This window comes from Etheostoma spectabile, chromosome 23 (genome assembly GCF_008692095.1).
Source record: "Etheostoma spectabile isolate EspeVRDwgs_2016 chromosome 23, UIUC_Espe_1.0, whole genome shotgun sequence".
NCBI lineage: Eukaryota > Metazoa > Chordata > Actinopteri > Perciformes > Percidae > Etheostoma > Etheostoma spectabile.
The window spans coordinates 12,519,013-12,535,598 of record NC_045755.1 but is presented as its reverse complement, the minus strand read 5'-3'; the positions used below and the strand labels follow the sequence as shown (position 1 = coordinate 12,535,598).

Below are 16,586 nucleotides of genomic sequence, written 5' to 3'. Positions count from 1 at the left end.
GGTTTTGTAAGGGACTTTTGTTGAGGAAAAAAACCCTTTGAAGAGCTGGAAATGTACATTGTTTGTCTTTCGAACCTCAGCAATGACAGTTCAGTATCAATCTGTTGGCAGTTGGTGGCAATGTTGGAAAATAAGCTTATTCGATAGCCATGCAAGTTGCTCTGCGAAGCTGTACACAGTAGAGCTTTGATCTACAGTAAATTCCAATGTAACATGCTGAAGTAGTGAAAATGTTGACCTGCTGGTGCTGATAGAGGAAATGTCAGAAGAATACCAAACTGAGTAGAATTTATCTTTCTCAGGACCTTGAATATAATGTAAGTAAAACATTTCATGACAATTCTAAATTTTGAACTGTTTCAGTATGGAATGAAGAAGTGCATCAACCAAACGATCGAAGAAAACAAACAGCTGACACTGCGGATACAACCTTTATAAAGCACTAGAATTAAGAGTAAGTCATAGATAACATATTCTCAAAAAACACAAGCTTTCCTGTAACTGCACCTATTACAGAAACAGTTCTGCCTAGTATATTTTTGTTAGCTTTTGGTGTCTGTGTATGATTATATGTGTGGGATTGTATGACTGTAAATCATTAAACACTACACACACACACACACACACACACACACACACACACACACACACACACACACACACACACACACACACACACACACACACACACACACACACACACACACACACACACACACACTCTCTCTACCGGTCAAAAGTTTGGGGTCACTTACAAATTTCCATTCCACTCCATTTTAGACAGAATACCAGCTGATCTGAGTGGGTGGCTGATCTTTAATGCAATATCTACATTGCCCATTATCAGCAACCATTGATCCAATGTTCCAGAGGCACATTCTGTTTACTAATCTGATATCATTTTAAAAAACTAACTGAGAAAACACTGGAGAATCCTTTTGCAATTATGTAAGCACATAATGTAATTTGAAAACTGCTGACCGGGTTAAAAAAAAAACAATGCAACTGACCTCAGCTGGTATTCTGTCTATAATGGAGTGCAATGGATATATATATATATATATATATATATATATATATATATATAAAGACCAGAAGAACTAATAGGCCAGAAAACAAAGTGCCATCACATCTTTGATTGAACCCCAGCAGGGACTCCGACAGCACATCACACACCCTCTTACTGCAGGAACCTGTTGGGATAGCAAGCTGGGAAAGCAAGAGGTGAGTGTTTATCTGTCTGGCTACCAGTAAATCTGCTATGGTGCAGATGCCAAGGTCTCCACAGCCTCGTGTCCCACATGCCCTTCTTCCACCCTTCCTTCCCTCACTCCCTCCCTTTTTCATTTGTTCATCCCTCCATCTTCTCCAATCAGCAGGTCTAAAATTAAAAGTAAACAGAGGTGACAGTCAAAGCCGCCAATAATGACAAGACCAATGCTGATTAAAATTAGCCCTTTGGTTGGGAAAATACACCAAGCTCTTCCTCACTGATTAAATGCCAGCACTGTGTAAACTATTACAACCTTGTTCTATTCTCCTTCTGTTGTCCTCTGCACCCCCCTGTCAACTCTATTCTTCCCACTTCTTCTTTCTTACTGCATTTAATGTCTGACTTATCTGTGCGTCACCTTGCCAGGGTCTAAATCTTGTGTAGTATCACTGTATAAAGTGAAAATGTCATAACTCTAACTTTGGCCATGTTTATGATTTATCTCAGAAGGTCTTAGTGAGATAAAGAGTTTCTTTCTAAAGTTTACATTTTGATTATCTGACAATCTGCTTCCCTACATCATCACGACATTGGCCATATCTGATGTTTGGCAATGAGAACCAGCTTTCTCAGCTGTGCCATCATTGCATGGATGAAATAACTGAAAAAGACATGCATGCAGCGTCTAATGCAGTGATAGTGCTACGGATAACGCAGGACTCATTTTCATCTAGTTTCACTCCAGGACTCACACAAAGTTATTCCAACAGGTGCTGCTCGCTTGTGTTCGGATAATCATATGTGATTCACATTTTCTCCAAAAGTGTGGAGCCACAGTTGCTAAAGGAAATTTAAAAAAACTACACACAAAGTGCATTGTACTAGCAAATATGTAAAGATTCTGTAAAATGCCTTGTTTTAGTAGGTCCACTAATGTATAACATAAAGACAGTGAGTCAAATGCCGGCAACTCTAATATCAGTCGTTAAATAACCCCCTGCAATGTCTTCTATTATCGTGCTTCTATCTTCTAGCTTTCAAACCAGAGCTTTGGTGAAGAACAATACAGTAAAACCTGATATCATTATTACAAGCCACAGTGCATTTCCCACAGTGTCTCCAAGCTCCACTCTAATTTCAGCACCACAGCTACTCTAATTCAATCAATGGTCCCACAGCAGATGATAATCCAACACTGCATTTATGTGTATGTGTGTGTATGTCTTGAAATAGGAGGGGAGTCATATCTCTAATGTTTCAACCAATCAACCTTGCTAAAATCTATGTACAAGCAAATTGAACACGATGAGCCCAAGCTAACAAATAATTAATAAAATAAAATAACTAGTGAAAGCTAGGACATTTGCAGCAGTGTGTGTATGTGTGCTTGTTTTCCACAATATGCAGAGCTGCTCCATATTTGCTTTCGTGCCGAACACAAATAAAGGCTGTTCACAGTAATAGCCTGTCAGGTAACAGAGGTACCTCGCACTTTTATCTACAAACCCAGTTATGTCGCTGCTGGAACAAAGCGATTCATAAAGGTCTGGCACTGGGGCAAGAGGGGAAACATGTCATTTTCTAGTGGTGTTTCTGGCGGGTACAGAACTCAAGTGTAGACTCTATGAAAGCCCTCATCAATCACTGATGTGACATTTACCTTTTCTACATCCCTCAGCTTCAAGGGTAATGTTATACGACTAGTAATAATGGTCAATTAAAGGACACTTTTGAAAACAGAAATGGAAAATCTGATATAGAGAGGGCTATTAACTAGTTAATCCATCTATTTTTAGTCTTCCTTTTGATGTAAGACAATTGAATGAAAAACAGTATTGTCTTAAAGTTTAAGAAAAGGTTTCTCTACTGTATGTTTCTCTAATTTTGAGACTAGGATAACGTTTCAGAAGTTAACAAGGAAAGTACAAGGCTGTGAATTATTAGTAAATATAATATTTAGGGCTGTCAAAATGTACGTGATAATAAGTTGACGCAACAACAAAAATTCCCTTTAACGGTAAAACGTTTTTTTGGCGTTCTGTGATTTCAGGCCACTCCGTAGTTTGGGAAATCAGGAAGTGATGCAGCAGTAACATTGTGGATGCATGGGTGTATTATGTGTGGATGGCTAGCAGAAACAAATCTCCTTCAGCAGAAATGGATGCAGAAAAGGGTCCTTTGAATAGTAAGTTCAATTTCAAAGCTCTTCCAGATGATTCTCTCCACAAGACTAAAGTTATTTGCATGTACTGTCGAGCTATTGTGCCGAGTCTCAAATACCACTTGTTGGCCAAGCATATGATTGATGCAGCCAACCCTCTTCCCCCTCACCAAAGGCAGGCCACGCTGGATGGGTTGCCACGGAGATGCCTCGACAATTCTTATGGGCTTGAGTTTTCCATATTATGCTTTCAGCTAATTTTTGAGCATACAGTACCTTTGAGGTTATTCTAGAGAATATGTAAAATAAAATGTGCATAAAGCAATCTAATTTGTCCGCAACCATGTTGATATTAACATTAAACAAGTACTATTATCTCTTTTAAAATACATTTAGAACAGATTAAAAAAAAGGTGTGAGTAATTAGCAATTAAGTGCAAGTTAACTATAGACAATTATGTGCTTAATCACATTAAATATTTTATTAGATTGAGAGCCCTAATAATATTACTTCCCTTATATATTGTATGCCTAATGAATTCAGTCTGTTAAAGTTTATAAATGAGTTAAAAAACAAATCCAACTTCATAGTCAAGTAAAATAATTTTTGCTCATACACAAGAAATAAACATTCTGGAGAGAAAAAAGTACACATTTGATGAAGTCTTGCTTTGAGAACCGTGACATTAAATAGTTTGGCATTTACTTATGGTGGGTCAATATGAACATACAACACATTTCTTATTGCTTGTGATCTGTTATTGACTCTTCCATGTTGAGCCACCTACGCAAACATGTCTTAAAATATCAAAACTCCAATAAGCAAAGATCAAGAGAAAGTTAACCCAAGAAAAGAAAGATGTGCGTGAAACATCAAATCTTGACAGAGAAATTAATCTAGAAGAGAAGAAAAGAAATAAAAATGTAAGGCATCAAATATGGATAGGCAGGTTGTCTTTGACGTTCCGGCGTCATAATCCTATAATAATTATTGACTTTTTTTCCAACAACAGAGTTCAGTTCCAACTAAGGCTCCATTTACGAATATGATAAATCAGAAATTGCAAGCTCAGCGGAAGTCAAGTATCACCACACAAGATGAGTGAACAACCACTATCCTTGAAATTTTAAAGTAAATGAAGAGAATAAATGCTTTGATAGAGGATTTGAAAAGGCAAGTCTGTAATTTTGAGTGAGGAACCCATCTGAAAGTGGTACGTTGGTGTAGAACGAGGTTAGACCTGGAAAACATGATAGCTAGTTTTCTCAAAGAGAAATTAACTATTGAAAAAAGGTGGGTGTATGCTGTTTTCGGGGTGCAGTCAGTGACGTTGAAGTGTCTCTTCAAAACCTCCTCTAATGACCCTATTATTGATCTGAAATGTCCAAGCTTTTCAAAAACGGACTTTCCCCTAAACTTAATACATTCCACCCCGTGAAATCACAATCCCAGTTTGGCCAAAGTGTGTAACATCACACATCACTTGGCAGGAACATGCATTTTCTGCTACTTCACGTGTCTCACAGACACACACAGACACACACACTTCTGTGAACACCTGACTATCAGCATCTGCTAGCCCCACCCACCATCACCTCCACCCTCGTCTCCCACTAGACAGTTTTCCATTTGCACCTCTTCTCCCTCCCCTCCACATTGGGGTTTACAAATCAGCTTGACAAGGAACACCACTTCTGGTCGCCCCCAGCTGCCACTCTCTTCTCTCTCCTGCCCTCCCTGTTCCTCCTCCTCTCATGGGAACACAATGTTATTAAACATAAACAAGAAGCCCCCAATACAGCTTTTTTTTCTCTACCTCCACCCGAGCATTAAAAGGTGTGGGCAGAGTGAGAGAGAGAGAGAGCTTATTTGTAACTATACTGCCTGCATTGGGGACTCAGCAGGACTTTTAATTGTGTTAGCTGGACACCGTAAACAAGTATATTTGAATATCAAAAGGAAAACTGGGAATGTGTGAAATAGATTTGGAACCGAGTTGATTATGAATACATCTTAGGAGCAGAGGAAGGTCATAGGTGGGAGAGATTTTGGGAATAGCATACATGCACATGCCTGCAGGGAAAGGGGGAGAGTCTGAAGTGTGGGTTTGTCACATCACATTCCCCGGGGCAAGGCAATATCACATGAAACACAATGAACGGCTGCGACACAAAGAAAAATAAAATCAAAAAAAGTCTGTAAATGCATTACTAACTCGGTATAGTGCAAGACTGCATTTGTTATCGGGCTAGATTCACACTTCACCTCCCAGATGACCACTGGGATACTCTGTGTCATCCGCTGCCTTCACACACGATACAGAGGTATTCAAAAAAAAATGTAAAAGGCTTGTGGTTGGGAGACATGCAAAGGAATATGGGGGCATGGCAACCCATTTATAACTGGAAAATTGTTATTTTCCTAATTTATTCATAGGGAATGTGATTGAATCTGGATGGGGTTCTTTGATTCTGAAGATGCGGTTTGCCAACGATACAAACACACACAGAAAATTTAGACAGACAGCTGAGAATCTGCTGCACTCTCCCTACATACGTTCACAGCACATATTCCGGGTCTGGCTACATATGGAGCTGAAATAAAGTCTTTATATGAAGTATTAGATTAATTGAAGCGTACAAGATGTGCTTCAATGGGGAAGGCAAGCAATTACCTCCCCATGTGTTAACATGCGCCTGTGTAGCCATGTGCATGTGTGTAATGATATGCAGAGTCCTTACAACACTGATGAGAAATTAAGTACAGATACTGTATAACAGATACTTTTCAAACCTATTAGAGAAATGTAGGTTACAAAGTCATTAAACGCTCTACACAACCACTGCTGCTCTGATTCGTTCTTAAAGATCTTGGACACTGAACACAGACACCTGGCAAGCTGTAACCTCTCAGACATGAACATAAATTCTATATAACTATCTAGTATAATTCACAAAAGTGCAAAATGCAGCAAATATAGAAAATGCATCTGCAAAAACCACAGTAGCAACTGTAGTTCTATGCACTCTATTTAATATCTGACCATTTTCTTCCTTTGTCAGTGGTGCATAGCTGGATTTAAAACAGGTAATCAAACACTTATTTGCAAAGCTGTGTTGGTGAGCATCTGAGTTAATAACTATATTGACTTGAAGCAGACCGTTGAGAGAAAAAAAGGAGTTTAGGAAACTCCAAGTAGAGAGACTAAGAGACACACATGACTAAGCTTTAAGTGTTGAGTAATCCCACAGCCAGAAGAACTCATCAACTCAATCTCTCGTTTCTAACTCTTTTTCCCTCCCTCCTTCCCTACAGTTAGTTTAATTTGAAGAGAGAGAAGAAGTCCCTTTCCACACAGTCTCAATACATATTTTCCTAATTTCTTCCTTCGGAAATCTCTTAATGGCTTCTCCGCTGGACCCTGATGAAAACAATGACTTTTAACCTTCCTCTACCTCCCTCCTTCCCTCCCTCTATCCATCTTTCCCCTCCCTCCATCACAGTCGACTTATTTCACTTTTTAAATTATTTCTTACTCCTTCAATCTCTTTGCAGCCATTCAGGCCCCAGTCTCGGCTTGTGGCCGGTGCTACGCATTGTGACAGGTGAAATGAAAGCCCAGAGAAATCTCATCTTCTTATAAACGCTCCAAGGCATTCAGCCAGTTAAAAAAAAATAGTTCTACCCCTTTCTTTCTGAGACGCCAACAGATGGAAGAAAAGAAGAAGTGAGCCGTTATTTGAAGACCATTTGGGGTTTTCCTTTATCCACAGTTAATCAAGGCTGTTCTTATTGTGCCGGGGGGAGCTGAGGCAGTAGCTTTTGCATACATTTACAGACTAGCTACTGTAAAAGTGACATTTCTTTTGTCAAAAAACTAACTGCAGTCTGTGTTGAAATGTCTTCTAGAGTCGTTAGTCAAGTCAGTCCTTTGCTTATTGTTTTCAGTTAAAACCAAGAAAAACCTAATTAATAGTACACTGTAGTTTACCTTACACTCTACCTAGTAATTGCTGGTTTATTTTTTAAATCTACTGTATGCACTTTATATTGTTGTGCACACAAACTAAACCCTAAATAGTCAAAACTAGTGATAGGGATGTCAAAATGAATTTCTTATGGAGTAGTCTCTACTGATTCAACTCACTTTACTGTATTGTGTTGCTCCATCTCCTTCCTTTTTCTATTTTATCCAAACAATGTCAATGAGGAGCTTGGTGTATTTAAAAAAATAAAAAAAAATGGTAGCAGACAAACAGCACAGTCAGGCACTGCTGATTAATATCTTAAGGTCATGGGCAGAGAGAGAGAAGCAGAATAAGTAGGAGTGGTAGAACAGCTTAGACTCTCCAGGTTCTGGCTTTGCAGCTCACTCACTGTGTCTGTGCATGTCTGTGTGCGTGTGTGTGTCTGTGTCTGCGTGTTTGTGTGTGTGTGTGTGCATGGTTTTCAAGGCCTCTCCCTGCAGGCAGATTCTGCAAAGTCACCCTGCTCTCTGTCTCTCGTCAATCTCTATCTCTATCGCTGTTTTCCTCTCCACAATCCTGTTGTCTGCCTTTCTCTTCCTGAGTGTAACTTCTCAAATTGCAACGTGCCCTTCACTATCTCCACCTTTTGTTTTTCTGCTCCCTCATGCTCTCATTCCACCTCTCCATCTGCCCAAATCCCCCTATCACTCTCTGGCTGGATCCTTCCACATCCCTGCCTGTCTCCATCTTAGCCAAACGTGACCAAATCACCCTAACCTCCCTTTTCTATCCTGTTGCTACTCAAGGCTAGACACACACCTGTTTACAATCTCTTCAAAATCTCTCTACCCATTCCTCTACTCATGTATCTATCTGCACTTACCCATTATTACGGTCTGTTCAGTAAGCTTTAAGGCCTCCCTTTTTCATCCTTCCACCCGACATCAACCTTCGCTCTGTGTTCCAGCTGCTCTTTTCTCTCCTGCTTTATCAACACACATCGCAAACCCTATCCAATTTATTCTTCTTTCTCTGTCAGATTCCCAATTTCTTCCTTCTTCTGTCAATACTTTTCACACCTTGTCATCTCTCTTTCCCTTCCTTCATCTCACTATCTTTCCACCCATCTTCACTTTACTGCTCCATCCAATCCATTTGTTGGAGCCCTCCATTTCTCACTTTGTCCTCCTTTCCCCCTCCTCACCTTGTAATTCTCCACTCTTGCTGTAGAGTTCTCGCCTCTGCTCTCTCAAGTAGGCACTCATGCTGATGGCATGGGAAGATGATTCAAACCTACAAAACACACAATAGGTTCAACAAGTGGGCACACGACACAACAGCACAACACACACAAGTAGCAGGACACAAAGAAATAATTACAATGAGCAATGGCCATGGGACTGCAAATATGTCTTATAGATTCATTATATTCATTTTATATTAATTCTTATATTCATTCTTTTCTTTTTATATTGTATTTGGTCAAGCACAAGGCAGAGAGCACAGAGTGTGATGCTTACTTGAAAAGCGACTGCTTGGCGCGCTGTGGTTTTTTCTTCGCAAAAAAAGCAGCAAACTCACTGCCAGTGCTGGCGTAAGAGAGCTGAGCCGATGGCTCTGTGGCACTGCGGCTGTTCTTCACATCCAGATACTCCATAAGCAGAACCTAAACAACAACAGAGCACTAGGTCAAAAGCTAAAAAGCAGAAAAATAAGAAGCACCTTTTTATAGGAGATTGTCCTTCACCCAGGTCCCGTGGGTTCAATCCTTTAATGCACACACTAAGTGCATCCTAAGTGCATTTTTGTAAGACATACATTTTATATGGCCGTTTTCTGCCAACAATTTGATGGAAACAAGAAAAAAAAATATTTTAGATGGCAGACAAAAAAATATGTAGAATTGAATTCTTTTGTAAGAAATTAAAATATATATATAGCATCTCTATGTTAGTGACACTTTGCTTTCAAGTTGGTAAAACTGCCATTACAGGGGTCGAGCACAGACTGTGTGCGTCATTCAGCCCACCTTAGCACCTTCCACGCTTCACCTCTTTACCCATTTTTTAATAAGTAGACATTAGGCGCTGCCTGGTCCATTGAAAGCCATGCACTTTGAGCTTCATTTTGGCTCTTCAGAAAACTATGGGTGACGTCACAGAGACTACGTCCGTATTTTAAACGGTCTATGGTAATAGGACCACTGACACATGATTTGATACATTTTAAAAGCACAATCAAAACAAACTACAAAGCATACATCTCAACTGTCAAACACAGTTTAATGTAATTCACTGTAGCTACTTTAATCTTAGTCCTCAATTTATCACACTCATAAGCTTCCTGTTAGATAATGTAACATTGAGTACCTTATTAATAACTTTAAAGCACCCACTCACAATCATTTCCTGTACTCTCAACATGCCTGCTATGTTCACTTATCAACTTAATCATTTTGTACAAAAAGGTGTACTTCTAGACTAAAGGTCAAAAGAAAAGTACCCACATTTAAAACATTTACCATTAGATTAAGCACTATCTTTTTGGAGCTCACTACAAAACATAGCAGTAACCAAGAGTCGCTCTTGGTCATGTTAAAAGATCATTGCCGTGTGGAATTGTAAATACAAAACTCAGTACAGTTCCAATGCTGTGGTTGATTCAAATGTTTTGACCTTGCTCTACATCCCCGCTCATTTAATTTTAATTTTTAACTTTTAATTTCTTCACAGTTCTTACGCCACAATGGTGATTCAAGCATTCAGTTGCCATTGAATTTTGTTGGGCTGTTCCAAGAATATTTCACCAAATAAATCTATTTTCAGTTCACATTAAATGTAAAAAAAAATTAATATAAAAACCGTTTTTTTCTTTTTTTTTTAGCAGAGATACATATAACCCAAAGAATACTAAAACTAATACTTGTAACTTTGAGAGAAAAAAACGCCTGTGACATGCATGGGGCGTAAAACACATCGACGATTTCCCTGATCTGTCTGCATGATGCATGTTAAAAATTCATCAACGTCTTATCAGGCTTCATAAAATTCTTATCAACTTCTAACAATAGCTGATGACAACCACAATGAAACTGTGGCCAGACAGAGAAAGTTAACTTCCTCTACTCTATCATTCTATCTGCACATTCCCTCTGTTGCTTTCATTGGCTCTCATTTTTCAAAATCTCGTAGTCCTTCATCTCTCATTTCTCACATTCCTATTTTCTCTCGGTTGATCCGTCTACCTCTGTTCATTGTCTTCTTTCTCTCTCTCGCCTTTCTTCATTCCTCGCTCTGTGTGAATACATATGTTCTAAAATAGGCTTCCATATCTAATGGCTTCATCATTTAGCAGGTCCATTTAGCCTGTGTGTGTCTAATTCTGAGGCACAGTGTGGGTCAGCCCAGAATGGGACAGGAGTAATGGCCAAGCAGATGGAGATCCATCCAGACCATAATGATGTAATTAACACTGCGGAGAGCCCCCCCCCACCCGTCATGCATGGGAAAGCTTTTAGATGCCAGCAACAATGTTACAACAAAGTGCATGCATATCAACGTACATGCAAGTGCACAGCCATAGAAAATAATGCAAGTAAGCGGGCCTACTGCAGTATCTTTTTTTGTGTTAAAAAATGAATCATATTGATAAGTGCATTCAGAGATTTTGATGGATTAGTACAAACAACAGGTCAAATTTGTTAATTTAATAAAAAATAACTTTTTTTAAAAAAGTTGTGATGTAAAGTTAAATGAGTCTGATGTCACAACATCTGATCACAATATTCACATAAATACACAACTACAACACACGTACACAATCTTCCATCAAACGGGTAATTACTCTCTAACACACTTCCCCACATCACGGGCCATATCACACACGCAACCTCTCCAACTGGCAACACCAGGGGATCCACTTGCCACTAGCCTAGTGCTGCAGCTAATCCTATCAGTGTATTAATTACTAATGATGAGCTGATGGCGTAAAACCCCCACTCTTTGCAAGCTAACGTCCAAGTAGACTTAATGAAATGCCAGCGCTGGGCTGATGAAGGGGCTCCGACCCTACTTAAATTACATTAGCCCAGAGACAGAGTGAACTTTGGAGGCAATTAACGGGACTGCTAACACAAAGAAAGATTGAAGAAGCGAGGGATGGGAGGCAGAAAGTAACACAGAAGGAGAGATAAAGGTGGAGTTGTGGAGAATAGAAAGTGCAAAGGATTATAGGTGGAGAATGAACACTGAACAGAATGCTAAAGAGAAAATAGAAGAGAAAATTAAGGTAGACCAAGTGAGAACACTTCAGACTAAATTAAATAACCATCTGTTGCTGATTTAACACTTCTAAGGAGAGGTAAAAAAGAGGGTTGGTTTCCCCGCCTCTACTTATGGATCTCCAACTGATTCTGGCGATGGTTGTGTGTCAGCAAGCTATCTCCAATCAGCAGCAAACCATGTTTCAGAGCTAGTAAGTTGCAAAAGTAATGTTTTTGTTAACGTCACCTCAAATCTACAAAGCTGCATTGATAACAAACCCTACGTTGGCTCCAAAAGGTTACTTCGCTTCAAAGCCAAACTACTGTGTGTGTGTGTGTGTGTGTGTGTGTGTGTGTGTGTGTGTGTGTGTGTGTGTGTGTGTGTGTGTGTGTGTGGTGTATATACACACACACATTTATGTATTTTCTTTTTAGCATTCTCTTCAGTGTTCATTCTCCACCTATAATCCTTTGGACTTTCTAAATAAAATATTATAAATAAAAATAAATAAAAATGTGCCTATTTGTCTGTAAATTAATAATAAATAGGATTTAGCTGCCCAATTTTGCACACTTGCAGTTCAAAAGAAGAGTAAGGCTGGATGCTTACCAGCTCAGAATTTGAAAGAATATGGTGGTAAACAGTATCAAGTGTGACAGAAAGGCGTGTTTCAAATACTGTGGACTTCACCGGAAAACAGGAAATAAACAGAGGTATGTGCACCGGCTGAATTAACACAACTTTTATGCCTTTCTGTCTCATCTTCTGCAGTGAGATTTGCTGTGTTCACTTGGAAGGAATAACTGCACATGGCTATGCACACTTAATGTAATTTTGAGCATGTTTAGAGGCTGTTGGGTTCTAAAGTTAGTAGGAAGATAACACGATGTAGCCAGCACTGACTGTTTTCATTATTCTCTCTACTGACAGCACCCCAAATTTACAAACAACAGAGCTAGGTGTTGGAATCAACCGGAATTTTCCTTTAAGCAATGCGTCAACATCAGTTGAGGACACGAAACCAAAGGAGTTCAAAATTGGCTAATTTGAGGGGCCACTAGTGAGTAGTACGGAAACAGGTGAGAAGTCAGCACTGACATTTTCAACCTTATCCACAAAATAATTTAATAAAGTATTGCAATCACTGTTGGAGGGTTAGGAGTACTGGGAGAAAACAATATGGTTTATAGTTTCAAGCAAGACTTTGGGATTTTTCTTGGTGGACAAGATTAGATTTGAAAAGAAAGAGGACCTGTCAGCCTTCACCTAGACATTAAGAGTACCACTGAGGTCTCTGAGATGCAATCTGTATACTTCTAGCTTTGTGGCTTTTCCCGGTTGTTCAGTCATAACAGACTAAAACTCTGGATAGTTTCGTTTATCCAAGGAGATAGGTTTTTGGAAGGTGTTTTAAGAAGCCTAAGTAGTATAGCTACTTTATCCAGCACTGAAGAGCAATAGTATAAAAGATTGTTTTTATCATCTAAAACAACATTGCGGTCCAACACCATAGAGAAATTAACAGCTGCAGCCTTGTTAATAAAACGGTAGCGTCTCATATGGCAAGAAGGTTGAGACTCCAATTTATGGCAAATGTCAAATAAAATACATTTGTGGTCACTGATTTATAAATCTTTAGGGCTTACATATCCAATATCTATACCATGTGTAATAACAAAGTCCAAGTGTGCTTCAGTATGAAGATTAAAGTCCCCAACCATTAGTACCTTGTCCAGGTTTATAAAAGACAAAAATAGGTCTGCAAAATCTGAGAAAAATTTGCCTATTGGGCCTGGTCGTCTGTAAATTAATAATAAATAAGATTTAGCCTCCCAACTCTGCACACTTGCGATTCAAAAGACAAGTAAGGCTGGATGCTTACCAGCTGGCATGTAAACCTGTTTCTAAAAACAATGGCAAGTCTACCACCAAGGCCTATTTGCCTGGGTGTACAAACATGATCCCTCCTGGAAGATTGTGCTAGTCTACTGTTGACTAATAAAACAAAAGAGCAGCCTTTTCTTTCCACAACTATTCATATTAGCTGCATGTACTCTACTTGTCCCCATGAATTGAATAAGACAATCTCCTCTTTCTTCCTTCCTCCTCTGTCTAACCCATCAGGTCAAGCAGATAAAATCTCATTAAAATTGCTATTACTCATGCAACAAAGAGACCTAGATCCCAATGCTGTCACCTGTGTTCGACCGCACAGCTTATCAGTAAGGCACACTTACAAGGTGGCAAAGAAGTGGCTGAAATAAAGACCACAAAACAATAAAAAAATATAGAGGAATTGGATTAACAAGGCAAAAGTGACAGAGATAATTATGTTGCAATATATGAGATATGAGAAATAAGAGTGAAAGACCTAAGCAAAACTGTAATTAGGAGAGAATGAGGAAACATAAGACAATGGCAAAACAAAGAGTTCTCTCAGTGACTACACCTAGAGCATCATATCAATGCAAAATATCACAGATCCACAAGTGACCAAAATAAACAAATTAAATGTTCTACAATATTAATAAGTGATGGCCCCCCAGAGCCCGGTTCCAAATGGCAGCCATTGCTAATTTATTAAAAGCGTGAAGCATTGACGTCTGACGCAACTTGCTCTGCGGAGGAAGACAAATGGTAGTCCCAGATGAAAATAAATTAAAGTGTCTCTTGATATTTCATTCTTTGTTTAAACAGTTCAGGTCAAAATGTGTAGATGAATCTTGATAAGTTAGTCTAAACAGCATCTCCATACTTAGTTCAGTGACCATCCACTGTGACTTCCATTCAAAGTTAACAGAGAGTTGATGGAGAAAAAAGCAAGGAGAAAATAGATTCCCTGATAAAAAAAAACTCATGGGTGAATCCGAAAAACAGTTGGAGAAAAAAGTGGTGGTTATGTACAGACGTGAGACACCGGGCAAATGGCTCTTCACACCGGTTACTGAGACAACGCTCAAGAGTTCAAATCAACTTAAGTGTGTGTTTGGGTACTATGTGAGCGAACATGCAAAACTAACATCTATTTCAAGGGCTCCCCAGACAAAGACATTTCTACCACAACTATTCAAAGTAATTCTATCAACCAGCCAACCTCGTTCGGCCTTTGAGTGGCTTGGGTCTCATCCCAAGCTTAAATCCGTCCACTAGGCTAAGTACTGCGTTATGTAAAATGAAAAAGGAGAAAACCTTCATCAAAGTCTGTCTTTGTAAATTCATTATCAGCACTCCCATTTATTTCTTCCAAACCCAAATGTCCCCTTTGTGCTTAGAGAAAGTGTATACTCATTCTCTATGCTGTCCATTAGGGCCCTAACTCCCAACAAATAAGAGAGCATCACATGAAGCTATGCAGGTGAGCCTGTCACTGGATGAACAGTTGATTGCTTAAAATTAAATAAAAAATTTCACTTAATTTTCTCTTTTCTTGTTTCCACCCTCTCTTTAATAGGTCATCTTTAAATCAGACAAGAGAATAATCTTAAAACTCTGTTCCTTTCTCAAACATGTATTGAAATTGGTTGTTTTCCCCATTGAATCCTTTGTCTGGTGTCTTGTCACTAAACCTACTGTATTAACCGATATCCCTTGCTGCTAGCTTGAAGTTAAAGCCCAAAGTGTCCTTGGTTGTCAAAGAAAGTGTTCTTTATACACCCTGTATTGATTGTGTTCCAGAAACTTCAATAACCTTCACAGGTTCTGACAAAGCTGCAGCCACAACTGCTCCCACAGTACTGAACTACAGATAACCAGTGGGGGTTTCCACCTGGAGTGTACCGCATCTAGTCAATCTTTTGAAGGCTATCTTGTTGACAGAGAGAAAAAAGATGTGCCTGCGTGTTCACTGAAACCCATTTCATTTCTCTGATTCCTTGCTGTGTCCCCAAAATGTTTTTTGATGTAAAAAAAAAAAAAAAAAAAAAAAAAAAAAAGAAAATCATTTATACGGTATGTGTATTTTTTGTTTTAAACAAAGAAGAAAAACTATCAATACTTTGTATTGTTGAAAGGTGTTTCCATAGATACTGTCCATTCAGAATACATGTGTGCTTTTCATTTTTATTTCTATGATACTTAACTCTCATGTTGTCCTCGGGTCAAATTGACCCGTTTTCCTATATCAATGTTCTTTTTAATTACCCAAAATAACATGATTGATTCCACACAACGCTCTTTGGCAAGTACAAATCTCTACTTTCATTGATTCTGGGGTGTATTATTCAATTTTATAGCATTTGAAAAAGTAGTATTAGTATTAAATATAAATAGTACTGATTACAGTTGACCTATTCCAGTCTGTGATTATCCATCAACATACTTCCTTTAATTTTAGTCTAAATAATTCTTATTTTCTGCGTTTCTAACTCAAACATATATAATTTCCTTTAAATGATGTTTATTGACCATAAATTCCAAAAAAATAACTGTAAAACTAAAGTTAATAAGATAGTGTTACGTAGTATTTGAAAACGTCAAAAAAGTGACATTCAAAAAAGCATCAAAAGTGTTGAAAAAAAAAAGGGGACAAAAACTTAAGGAAAAGTTAAAAACATCAACAAAAGTGTTGATTTTCAATTTTGACGGGAAGACAACACAAGGGTTAAAATAGCAGTGGATATGTTGAAAGGACTAATGCATATCTTAACTGAATATCAAAAGCAAAGACAACACCAATTAAAAATACTGACAATAACTGTTTACCATAATAATTGGTTTAAATTATGGACGGACTATGGTGTCCTTTAATTTAAAAGTCAGTTTTCTCCGTGTTACTTGTCGCTGAGACTGCAGTAATTAGTCTTCTACCAAATTGTTTAAATCATAACTAAACTGTAAATAGAGTAAAGTATGGTTTTAAGTGGCATTTTTAACAGTGTTTTTACTTAGTTGCCATCAAAACAGCACCTTGTATGTGAGAATTCTGATGGTAACAAATCATTGAATTCTCTCACAAAACCGTACATGTTTATAAAAAAAAAAA

The 16,586-nt window shown here is 38.5% G+C and overlaps 1 protein-coding gene across 2 annotated transcripts in view; it reads right to left on the bottom strand.

Moving 5' to 3' along the window:
- The window catches only part of exoc4 (exocyst complex component 4), a 122,606-nt gene that overhangs the window by 82,911 nt on the left and 23,109 nt on the right, over positions 1 to 16,586 (bottom strand). For both annotated transcript variants that reach the window (XR_004327697.1, XM_032504985.1), the window contains exons 9-10: positions 8,864 to 9,009; positions 8,548 to 8,636 (exon numbers count right to left, since the gene is read on the bottom strand). Coding sequence is in view for 1 of the 2 variants with exons in the window: in XM_032504985.1 (XP_032360876.1) it covers positions 8,548 to 8,636; positions 8,864 to 9,009 (235 nt within the window). In the remaining variant the exon portion in view is untranslated. The remainder of the gene's footprint in view (positions 1 to 8,547; positions 8,637 to 8,863; positions 9,010 to 16,586) is intronic.